The sequence below is a fragment of the Meles meles genome, chromosome 4, assembly GCF_922984935.1.
Source record: "Meles meles chromosome 4, mMelMel3.1 paternal haplotype, whole genome shotgun sequence".
Lineage (NCBI taxonomy): Eukaryota > Metazoa > Chordata > Mammalia > Carnivora > Mustelidae > Meles > Meles meles.
The window spans coordinates 81,686,550-81,699,572 of NC_060069.1; the positions used below are offsets into that span (position 1 = coordinate 81,686,550).

Below are 13,023 nucleotides of genomic sequence, written 5' to 3' on the forward strand. Positions count from 1 at the left end.
AAGAGCCTACTTTTGGCTTCATTGATTTTTCTCTTGTTTTTCTATCTCTATTTCATTACTCTTTCCTCTAATCTTTCTTATTTTCTTTTATGCTAGCTTTGGATTTAGTTTGTCTTCTTTTTTTGCTAGTTCTTTAAGATGTTAAGTTGATGGTTAATGTGAGATCTTTCTTGAATTTTATTTTTAGTCATTATTTTAAAAATTATTTTTTAATCAGAGTATAGTTGCGGTATAATGTTATAATAGCCTCAGGGATAATTTTTTTTTTAATGTAAGCATTTATAGTTGTAAATTCCCTCCTTAGCACTGCTCTCACTGTGTAAGTTTAGTGTGTTGTGTTTCATTCGTCTTTAAGTGTTTTCTAATTTTCTTTATGATTTCTTCTTTGATCCATTGGTGGTTTAAAAGTGTGTTGTTTAATATCCATAATTTTCTGAATTTTCTAGTTTTCCTTGTAGTACTTGTTTCTAATTTCATCCCATTGTGGTCAAAGAAGATACTTTGAATGTTATCTATGTTTTAAAGTTTCAAACTTAATTTATGGCCTAAAATATGATTTAGCCTGGAAAATGTTCCATCTGCCCTTGAGAAACATGTGTATGCTATTGTTGATTAGAGTGTTCTGTTCATGTCTATTAGAACTAATGGGTTTATTGTATTGTTTACATTCTGTTTCCTTATCTTCCGTCTGGTTGTTCTGTCCATACTGTGAGTGGGGTATTGAATTCTCCAACTATCATGTAGAACTGTCTACATCTCTCTTAATTCTATTAGTTTTTGCTTCATATATTTTGATTTGCCATTAGATTTGTCATTGTTATAATTGTGATATCTTTGAACCTTTTATCAATATATGATGTCCTTATTTATCTCAATTTTTTTTTTTTTTTTTTAAATTTAAAGGTTATTTTGTTTGTTATCAGAGCCACCTCTGTTCTCTTTTGGTTACTCTTTGCATGGAATATCTTTTTCCATCATTTCACTCTCAATCTGTCCAGGTTTTTTGGATCTTAATTGAGTCTCTTATAGTTGGGTCTTGTGTTTTTATCCATTCTTCCAATCTGTCTTTAACCCATTTACATTTAAAGTACTGGGGTGCCTGGGTGGCTCAGTGGGTTAAAGCTTCTGCCTTCGGTTCAGGTCATGATCCCAGGGTTCTGGGATCGAGCCCCACATTGGGCTCTCTGCTCAGCAGGGAGCCTGCTTCCTCCTCTCTCTCTGCCTGTCTCTCTGCCTACTTGTGATCTCTGTCTGTCAAATAAATAAATAAAATCTTTAAAAAAAAATAAAGTACTTACTGATAAGGAGGGACTGACTTCTGTCATAGTGCTATTTGCTTTCTTTATTATGCCTTATATCTTTTTTGTCTCTTGTTTCCTGCATTACTTTTTTTTGTTTAGTTGATTTTGTTTTTTTTTTTGGAAGAGAAATTTTAAATTCCTTCCTCACAGCCTTTAATGTATAACTTATAGCTGTTTTCTTTATGGCTACCATGGGCGTTACATTTAACATCCTAAAGTCATAATATTCTAATATGAATTTACACCATTTTAGCTCAATAGGTTTTGTTTGTCCATATTTACTGCAGTAGAAAGTTTTCATGTTTGAATTAACCAGGTTGACAGCTGAGGGATTTTATATTCTGAAAATATGCTACCTGGAAAGCAATATACCCCAGAACTGCACAGGGAACAGTTTTATGAGAAACAGAGAAACAGTTGATGCTTGTGTCAGTGAGGAGAGAAAAGGAAAGAGGAAATTAATGAATAGTAAAGAAGAAGCTGATGTCAAATGTAGGGAAAGTTATGTGGAATTAGGGAATGATTCTCATACAGATTTGCCAGAATTTGATAGGGTTTTAGGCAATACTTTAATAAGAGAATAATATCCTTGATTGGGCATACATTTAATTACAGTAGTTGAGAAGAACAGCTTTGGGATGTTCGTTATTATTACATTTCAAATAGGCCTGAAACTTTCAACTGTGAATGACTACTGAGAATAATGAATCTACTGCGGAATCCATCCAGTGTAAAATGTAATTCAAGTTATTTCTGCAGTATGGTTATGTTGCATGGAGGTAGTTGCACTACTCATGTCTATTATAAGCAATATAGTATTGTGTTTAAGGACTCCGCTTGGCATCGTACTGCCTGGCATTCAGCCCCAAATCTCCCGTGTACCATGTAATTCTGGATAAGTCACCTAAACTCTTTTGCCTCAGAGTCTTTGTCTGTCACCTGGTGATGATATTAATCATAGCATGTGCCTTACGTAGTTTCGTGAAGATCAGATGAGTTGACATACACAGAGTGCTTTAAAACACTGTTATCAAACACATATTAAGCACTTATAAATAATAGCTACTATTTTTATTGCTAACGAGATGGAAGGGCTGACACATTTTTTTCTTTCCTATTCAGATAAAGTCTGAAATCTCAGTGGCCCCAGCCTGCAAGCCTCACCATTTTTCTCCATCGGTCCGTTCTCCTGCATGATTTCCCCACCATATCTCTTGACCCTATAAGGAAAATTATTACCTCCAGAGGACTTTAGGTGGTCTCTTATGGATGTTGTGAACCGAAGGTTTATACCTTCCCTATAACCAGAAACCTCGTAAACTGCAGCCTGTAGGGTACATCTGGCCTATTGCCTTTTTTATATGTGCTGCTGAGCTAGGAATTGGTATTCAATGGCTGAAAAAATCAAAAGAAGAGGAATATTTTGTGAAATTGTGAAAATTATATGAAATTCAAATTTCAGTGCCCATAAGTACAATTTTATTGGAACATAACCCTGCCAATTAATTTCTGTGTTGCTTGTAGGCACTTTCATGTCACGGGAGCAGACTCAAATAGCTGCAACTAAGACCTAATGGCTTACAAATCCTAAAATATTCACTATCAAGCTTTTTCCAGAAAAAGTTTGCCCACCCCTACAGTAAATACTAGCATTCAATGCTTTACATTTTCCTGTGTTTTTTTGAAGGAAAATTCTAGGCCATATCTTGTCATTCAGTTTTTACTCTCCCAGTTTTTCTTTTCAGAATGATAGTTTCTCTTCTTAAACTATCCCGTATAATGATGAAAATCATTAATTTAGAGCTTTCTTGGGTACTCCTATCTTAATTATGAAGAATAGCTTTAAGATATCAAAGACTTTTACCTGTAATTGTATCGTGTACCATGTGTGCTGTTACTGGAAGAGAGTGGTTTTTCCTGTCATAGAATCTTAGAGTTGGAAGGGACTTCAGGGTCATCTAGTTGTGTTCAGTGACCTTACAGATGAAGAAATGGAAGGTCAAGAAGTGACATAAGTAACCCTCTGTCACAGGACGAGGTCAACAAAGAATCAGGACCAGTGTGCATTTCTTGGTGTTATTCTACCTCTTTTTGTGTCATACCAATCCCATCCCCTAAACCAGTCATCAACACCAGCTTGTGCATCTACACGGAAGACCTTGCAGAGCCTACCCTTAGGGTTGATATCGGTAGAATACTCATCCTCAGGGTCTGCTTGTCTTTGCCTTTTCTCTGGAGAAGGCTTTGAGAGACTTTGGTGAAGAAGTGAAAAATAAAAGGATGAGAATATTATCACTATTGGACTCATTTCATCATTCTGAACTCTGACAGTTCACAACTTTTTGGGCATAGAGCAGCATCCATAGACGAAAGAAATAGACAGGGATGGGCATTGTGTGCCCAGAAAACAGGAAAAAAAAAAAAAAAGACAGTCAGGTACTTATTAGAAATTGGCCCAAATATTTCACTTTTGATTCTTCCGTTATTTTTACTCTCATCCTAGGTCACCTGTTAACTTCCAGGGATCATGTATAATGAGGTCCTACTTGAACTCTATGAGGAGAAATTGAATTAGAAAGAACTGGGGTGGTTATTTTCAAATATTATAAAGGGAACAAAATGTGGAATGTGGTATTTACAGTATGAAAATGACCTCTATATAAATTTAGATGAAATAAGACTTTTTGGTTGTCTTTACTTCTTGAGGTTCAGTTTCCTACAGCCATAATTTGAATCACCCAAGAAATGTAAATGTGCTGTGTTTCCACTGGGTGGACTGTTAATATTTTGGCTTTGAAGATCAGTTTGATGTCATCTGCTTAATAAGCAAATGTTATCCTTTTCCCCTTTTCTCTCACCTTAGTCCCATTCTCCCTCCCATTTGTTGGTTTTAAACCTATACCTTTTCCTTACTTTGATTTTCTGGTTTCTTTCCACCACCTGTTTTTTGCTCTTCATTCCCATTCAAATTTTGAAGCTCAGTTTGGTTTTCTAAATATACACATGGTTCCTGCCTTCTGTAATTTACTCCCAACAACTATGAATCATCCATTTTAAAAAAGATTTCAGTTCATCCACTGGTTACCATTTATTCTGCTTCCTTACCATGTAAAACAACCCAAGAGCCATTCCCCCTGAGGGTTTTTTAAAACCTCAGTTCACCTGATGTAAATCTTTTGTATCCAAATTCAGCTTTATATCCTCAGTCACCTAATACTATACTGGCATTTTGAGGGTGACTTGTAGCACATCAGACTTGCCCTGGAGTTAGAAGTTTGACATTATTAGGCAAGAACCTTTGAAATTAGTAATAGGAAGACCAACATAGTCTAGAGATAGGCCTTCTGCATAGGAGACGAGAGTACTGGACAAGGTTGCCAAAACTGGGATCTTTTAACTAATTTATCCTTAACTAATTCTCTCTTCTCCTCTAGCTTAATATCCTCATCTGAACAATGAGGACATTCAACTAGACCGTCTGAATTTCTAAATGTAGGAGTGGGCCAAGAAAAGGGAACTGAAAACATTGTCTAGTGTGGGGTGTTGTGAAGGTAAAAATACATTAACTGGAAGGTCATAGAGGAAGAAGATGAGGCCTAAATTTGGTATATTTGCAGTTTCTTCACATCATATTCCTTAATGCGTTGGCTTAGAATGTGTGAGGTAAAGCAGCTCTCAGGAGGACATGGGTTGAGTCTCCTTTTAAAGTGAAGGGAATCAGGTACGAGTGCCCAGCCTGCCAGTGCTCGTGGTCACTATTGGTGGCTCACTCGCCCGTAGATGGCAAGCAGGGCCTCCTCCAAAGACTTTCTTCTCAAGTTCCGTGTTTATGAGAAATGTCCTTGTGAGTATTCTGTGAGAGAGCCATTTTTATTTTGACGAAAAAAGTGTTTTTCTTGACCTTTCTTCATGTGGGTGAAGCAGACCTTTGAGGAAGCTGATAAGAATGGTGACGGCTTACTGAATATTGAAGAGATACACCAACTGATGCACAAACTAAATGTCAATCTTCCCCGAAGAAAAGTCAGACAAATGTTTCAGGTACGTTTTCACAGTTGGGTTGGCCTTGTATAAAATACACATTGGAGGTTATTGTTATACTTGGATATTTCAAAGGCCACTCTGTTTTGTTGGAAGTTGATATTATCTGTTCTGTGTTGTGTTTTTCTTTGAGGAAAAGAGGCGCTTTGTTTTGTGAAAGAAAAAAAACTTCCTAAACTTAACACGTATGCACAATTTCACTTCCTAAGATGCTTTTTTATTGTTGCTGTTTTCAAGGAGTTATTATAAGCACTTTACCTGGCACTTAGATAATGGAGTAAACCCAGTCAAGGGCCTTTGAGGGAGCGGTAACATCTCAGGGGCTCACCCCACAGAGCTCTTGTGAGGATCAGAATCGGACTAGGTAGCCCGAGGAAACGACACTTATTGAAGTCCTCTAGAGGCTCTGTTTTATTTCAGAGGGGTTTAAGATTTAGAACCCATGATGCTTAGAAGTGCTGTATCATTTAGGGAACCCTCCATAAGGTCATTCAACTGCCTGTTGGTATTAAATGAAATGCTCTATGGTCGGTCCTTGAGGAAAATCCTTGGGGCCAAACGTACCCTGTGGCCCCCAGCTGGGACTATACCTAGTTCTCCATCGAAGGTACAGAAGTGAGCTCTCTTGAGTGAGTACAAAGAAAATGTTAGATTATTAGTAATTGCTAATATACTAATTTAGGAAGTGCTCTTATTTGGAGAGAAGTCATATGCATGATCCGTGTTTTGCAATAATTTTCTGTCCTAAGTGATTAGGTGATATTTTGTACGTGTAAAAATAAGCAGAGAGTGTGATATTTTCTGATGGTTAGTGTTTTGTGCTACTTTTGTTTTCTAACCGTTTGTTCTTCAAGGCGGTAAGGACAGAAATGACATGAGGGATGAGTTGCAATGATGAATGGAAGGTGGAGGCTGGTTCCGTTCTGTGACCTCTTACCGTGGCCCTGTCCTTGGGAAGCTCTTGGCTGGACAAGTGTGTTTTCAATGAGGTCACGTTGCACTGGAGAACAACAGAAGAGAAAGGAAAAGAAGAGGAAGGCAGATGCTGTAGAACGAAACCCAGAGATGGAAAGAGAGGCTTTGGAGGGGAATTGTATTGCCACAAATAGAGAACTGTCTTTCGACTGTATGGAAGGGTTTGCCATGTTCCTGGCACTCCTGTGACATCTCACTTTTGTCCTGTTGTGAGCCCCACATTCCCAGCTGTTCCTTTCCACAGAAAATGCTCATGGTACTAAAGAGGTAGCTTCTGATCAAAGGAGAGGGGCCAAGCTGAAAGAGGAAGGCAAAGTGTATACCTACAAAAATAATGATGTGGGGTTACCTTTTGGAAGTTAGATAAGGGAATAACATAAAATATTGATCTATTTTTACTTCTATATTTTTCCCCTTCAGACACCTTTTATTTCTCATGCACTAAGCATTTTGCAGGGCAAACCAGGAAATGTTTATGTCAAATGTCTTATGCATTCAAAGTAAATCTTTAGACAAGTCTTAAGAAAACACTAGGGGTCTCTTTTTATGACCTTAGGTTTAAAGACTTACCGAGCCAGAAGTAGGATAAGCAGTAGGACCTGCTGGAGAACATTTCCACTGCAGGCCTTGTACCTAGCAGGGTTGTGGAAATGCTCTTTGTGGGAGAGGGTTGGGACCAAAGGTCTTGGTATTATTTCAGGAACATTTTTCTTCTGGTTGAATCGCTGGTGTAGACATTGAAGCCTTCCTAGAATTTTCTTTGCTTTTTTGTTGCAAAGCAAGATTCAACTAAAATTTTTTAAAATAAATCTTTTAAGTTATGGACAGCTACTTTTTTATTATATAATTAAAAAAATTTTTTTTATAAACATATAATGTATTATTAGCCCCAGGGGTACAGGTCTGTGAATTGCCAGGTTTATAACTTCACAGCACTGACCATAGGACATACCCTCCCCAATGTCCATAACCCCACCACCCTCTCCCTCCCCCCTCCCCCCAGCCACCCTCAGTTTGTTTTGTGACATTAAGAGTCTCTTATGGTTTGTCTCTCTCCCGATCCTATCTTGTTTCATTTATTCTTTTCCTGCCCCCCAAGCCCCCCACTTTGCATGTCTACTTCCTCATATCAGGGAGATCATATGGTAGTTGTCTTTCTCTGATTGACTTATTTCACTAAACATAATACCCTCTAGTTCCACCATGTTGTTGCAAATGTCAAGATTCCATTTCCTTTGATGGCTGCATAGTATTCCACTGTGTGTGTATGTATGTGTATATATATATATACACCACCTCTTCTTTATCCATTCATCTGTTGATGGACATCTAGGTTCTTTCCATAGTTTGGCTATTGTGGACATTGCTGGGATAGCTACTTTTGAAGTCTTTGAATGCTGTTGTTTATATGTCAGAGTTTTATTGTTCTTAATTGTTTATATTTATAAGGAAGTCTTGAAAAATGTTTTTTTCTCTGTATCTAGGGTTAGATACTTTGAAACAAAGGTATGGCAGAAATTTGAATATTAGACCCAGTTTCTTAAGATGCAGTAACTGTACAAACAAGCATCTCAGGTTCCCAAACTGGATATTCTGTGGACCATTCTCCTTCTACCTTTGAAAGGACTGAAGCCAGTCAGCTCCACAACGAAACTGTGTATAATTTAAATATTGGTTAAAGTGTGTGCTCGTAGTTATCCCAAGGTTAGCAAAATTTTAAAAAATATATATTTTTATGAGCATGTTGACTTTCAAAGCTATGTCTAAAACCCCATAACAGCTGAGTATATACATTGCAAAACCTGGGCAATTCAAGATGCCATTCGTTCCCTGTCAATTTTGGTTCCGTTACAACTATGTTCACTTAAAATGAAGGTCATGTGAATGGATTGGCTGCTCATTACATATTCCCAACAATTTTAGAGTTTCCTCAAAAATTCAGCCAATCAGTAGGAAGATAACACGTTGAAAGATTCTTGCTCAATATTTCTAGAAATGAATAATTTCAACTAGAAATCAGTCCAGGTAGATGTTTCAGACTTCTGTGGAGGGAAAACAAGGAAGTACCAATGATCCTGATGGCTGTAAGAACAATAAGCTACCTAGGACGAATTAAGAGAGATTCTATTATATTTAAAAATTGTATTTGATTGAATTACAGTTCAGAAGCTGGTCAGAGACTAGTATTTTCATAATAAATATTTTTTCTCTTTTATTCCTGGTTTGTCTTGTCCAACATTTCTTTTTCTTTTTTAAAGATTTTATTTATTTATTTATTTGAGAGAAAATAAGCGTGAGTTAGAGTGGTCAGAGGGAGAGGAAGACTCCCTGCTGAGCAAGGAGCCTGAAGCAGGACTTGATCCTGGGACCCCAGGTCACAACCTGAGCCGAAGGCATTGCTTAAGCCACCCAGGCACTCCTCAACATTTTTTTTTTTCATTCTTCGAAAGACCAGCTCTTGGTTTAATTGCTCACCCTTGGATGATATATCTGTTTTCTATTTCACTGAGTTTTGCTTAAGTTTTTAATTTATTTCCTTCAGCCTATTTTTCTCTAGCTTTTTGAGTTCAATTATTGAGTTGAATTATTATCTTATCTGTTTTCAGTCTACCTTGTTTACTAATAAGTTGAAAACTTTATTTCCTTCTAATTACTGCTTTAACTCATCATACAGATTTTAATCTGTAGTGCATGTGTTCACTTGTATGTTTCGTTTCCTATTTAGAAATGTATTATGTTGTCTTCAGACAATTTTTTTTTAAACCTTTTTTTTGGTTGGTATATAAATTCACTGTGACCAGAGAAATAGGTTTTTATAAGGTTGAGTCTTTATAACATGAAACTTTTTTTGCGGCCTAATAAATAGTTAACTTAAATCGACCCATGTGTGCTTGAAAAGAATGTGTTTACCATTTGTGAAATGTCTTCTAGCCTTTTTATAGTAAATATGATTTCTCAGTACTGAGTTTCCTATTTCAAACTCTCACAACGCCTTTTTTTTTCCCTCTGCCTTTAGGAAGCTGACACAGATGAGAATCAGGGAACTCTGACATTTGAAGAATTCTGTGTTTTCTACAAAATGATGTCACTGAGACGGGACCTTTATTTGCTGCTGTTGAGCTACAGTGACAAGAAAGATCACCTAACTGTAGACGAGCTGGCGCAGTTTTTGAAGGTGGAACAAAAGGTATCATTAGACTGTTGAATTGAATTGTTTACTTAAAAATACAAATATACAGGTTTCTTCTGGTGTTTGATATAGGTACACTTTACTTTTAGGATAGAGGAGTATATATCACAATTCCACCAAAAATCTTATGAGTTTTTTATTTTTAACAGATTTCTAGCAGCTTTTATGAGAGAGTGATAAATTGAACACTCACATAATTTTTTAACTGAAATAAGTTGAATATTTTTCCACAGAGTAAGGAATGTTAACTCATGTGTTTCATTTTAGATATAATGGTTTTGTTTTCTTTATACTAAAAATATAGGTAGGTATTTGTTAACTGTGACATAATTCTTTTTTTCTCCCTGAAGATGTTATTTTCATTTATTTATTTGAGAGAGAGAGAGAGGGAGAGAGCGAGCATGAGCGGGCTGGAGGGGCAGAGGGAGGAGAAGCAGAATCGCCACTGAGCAGGAAGCTTGACGTGGGGCTCAATCCCAGGACCTAGAGATCATGACTGGAGTCAAAGGCAGACACCCTACCGACTGAGCCACCCAGGCACCCCAACTATGACATAATTCTTAACTAGCAATATAGTAATTCATTGATAATTTTGATAGGAAATTGACATTGGATCATATCAGAAAACTAAGTAAATTAAGTCCTGATTAGCAAAGAGAACCCCTAAATATATTTAAAATAAGAACTTTTCTTTTTCTTAAAAAAAGATTATATTTATTTGAGAGAGAGAATGAGAGAGGGAGAGGGAGACATGAGGAGGGGGGTCAGAGGAGAAAGAGACTCCCCACTGAGCAGGGAGCCTGATTTGGGGCTCAGTCCTGGGACTCCAGGATCATGACCTGAGCCGAAGGCAGTCACTTAACCGGCTGAGACACCCAAGTGCCCTGGCTCTCACATATTCAAGTCCAACGTGGGGCTCGATCCAAGGACCTGAGATCATGACCTGAGCCAAAGGCCAATGCTTTAACTGACTGAGCCACCCAGACACTTCCATGAGTTTGACTTTTTTAGATTCTACTTTTTCAGTGAGATCATTTGTCTCTGTCATTTCATGTAGCATAATTTCCTCTAGGTTTTAAAGATGTCACAAATGGGAAGGACGGTTTAATCAATCAACCTACATAATGGAACCTCTACCAAAGCCCCTGCCCCGCAAGGTTTGCAGAGCTTCTGGGTTGGTGAAGCTACAGGATGTACTGGGAAGGGGAAGGAGTGTACCCTGAGAGGGCACGGAGGATCTGAATACCTTTCCACATACTTGCCCTATGCATTTCTTCATTTGGCTGTTCTTGAGTTGTAAACTTTGTAGTAAATCAGTCCTAGTAAATAAAGCACTTTTCTTAGTTCTGTGAGTCATTCTAGTGAATTTTGGGAACTGATAGGCTTTCTCCTTGACTAAACTCTAGGCAGGCTCTTCTGAGTCTTTTTTTTTTTTTTTGACCAGGCCCTGTTGTTGGGCCTTGTCTTCAAGAGTCCAGCTTGACTCTTAGCAAGAATCCTGCTAAGTCCCTTTAACCAAAACCCGCATCTCTGATACCTGATCACCTCAACAGCTGATAAAATTCCTTATTTTCACCATCTTCTAGGTGATATCACCACTTTTCCTTTAGCAAGAACCCTGTTAGGTGGGTTTAACCAGAATCCCCTCTTATCTCTGATGTTTCCTCCACCGACCTCCACCTAGCTTCTTGGGTATAAAGCCCCCTTGTTTATCCTGTATCTGGAACTGAACCAGTATTATATACTGGAGTTCTCTTTTCCTCTATTATAATAGTTACTGATTAAAATCTGTTTTTATTGCTTTAAATAGTGTCTATTTTTTCTTCTTTTCTTTTTTTAAAAAAAATTCTTAAATTTTTATTTTTTATTAAAGATTTATTTATTTATTTATTTGAAAGATTGAGATTGAGAGAGATCACAGAGGGAGAGGGAGTAACAGATTTGCTTCTGAGCAGGGAGCCCCACATGGGGCTTGATCCCAGGACGCTGAGATCATGACCTGAGCCAAAAGCACATGCCTAACCCACTGAGCCATCCAGGTGCCCCTGTTTTTTCTTTTTTTTAAGATTTATTTGCTTGAGAGAGAGAACGCACACAGGTGCATGTGGGCAAGTGGGGGAGGGGCAGAGGGAGAGAATCTTTGAGCAGACTCCCTGCTGAGTGCAGAGTCTGACAGGGGGGCTGGATCTCAGGACCCAGGCGATCATGACCTGAGCAAAAACTGAGAGTCAGATGCTCAACCAGCTGAGCCACCCAGATACCCCATGATCAGTTTTTCCTTTGACAGAACCCCCAAATTTGTAGTAGCCCAAGCAGAAATGGGGTAGCCTGAATACCTCATTTGCGGCTAGAATTGGGGGTGGAGCAGTCTATGGGATTGAGCACTTTACCTGTGGGGTCTAATGCTAACTCCTGGTAGTTAGTGTTGGAACTAAATTACATTGTTGGATACTCTGTTGGAGAATCAAAAACTTGCTTGGTGTCAGAAAAAGATACACTAGATTTGGTAATGATTTACTTTACCCCATTCCACAATCACATACATTTTAGGAATAACAGATTTAGATTTAAAAGATTTTGGTGTTGCTTTCTTTTTTTTTCTTTTTTTTTTTTTAAAGATTTATTTATTTGACAGATAGAGATTACAAGTAGGCAGAGAGGCAGGCAGAGAGAGAGAGAGAGGAGGAAGCAGGCTCCCAGCTAAGCAGAGAGCCCGATGCAGGGCTCGATCCCAGGACCCCGGGATCATGACCTGAGCTGAAGGCAGAGGCTTTAACCCGCTGAGCCACCCAGGTGCCCCTTGGTGTTGCTTTCTTAAGGATTAAGTGTTAGCAAATGTTTCTATCAAAATCAGTTATTTTAGTTGATTTACTAATTTGGCAAAGGAAGAGATTCTCCATTAACAAAGTTAGCTATGATACAGATACAACACGGGGATGCGGAGTAATAGAAGAATATTTTTCCCCCCAGAAAATAAGCCCTACTACATACATGGCTTTTCTGTTTTCTGCTTTTGTAACTACTTTTGTACTCTCACCTGGACAACTCCTCTAATACAGTAGAAAAGAACATTAGACTGGGAGCTCAGAAGATCTGCATTCCACACCCTACAGGCTTTATTGATAGAAGAATCTTGGGCAGGTCATACATAATTGTTTCTGACCCTTTGTTTCCTAACCTATAAAAGGGAGCTGATATCTACCTTTCCAATCTCACAGTGTCAAATTGAACATTGAATGATGAATGTGAAGAAGGCCCTCTGACATAGATATTCAGAAGCACAGCAATGTGACAAATTCAAATTACAATATTTAAAACTACTGACTTCAAATTCATTTGGACAAGTGGAATTAACCCAGTCCATTTGAGTAGCAATAGTGAATGTCACTTGCTAAAGGGCATGTGTTTCTTCCCTCCTTTTGGTTATACTGACATTCAACCGGTAAATTTTTGTTAGGGAAAACAGAAGCCAGTGTTCTATGACATCTGCCCCTGGCAGACGATTACCTGTATCCA

General features: G+C 38.0%; 1 protein-coding gene across 5 annotated transcripts in view; it reads left to right on the forward strand.

Moving 5' to 3' along the window:
• PLCH1 (phospholipase C eta 1) overlaps positions 1–13,023 on the forward strand; it is a 213,571-nt gene that overhangs the window by 130,418 nt on the left and 70,130 nt on the right. For all 5 annotated transcript variants that reach the window (XM_046001927.1, XM_046001928.1, XM_046001929.1 and 2 more), the window contains 2 exons: positions 5,213–5,342; positions 9,334–9,504. In XM_046001927.1, the coding sequence (XP_045857883.1) occupies positions 5,213–5,342; positions 9,334–9,504 (301 nt within the window). The remainder of the gene's footprint in view (positions 1–5,212; positions 5,343–9,333; positions 9,505–13,023) is intronic.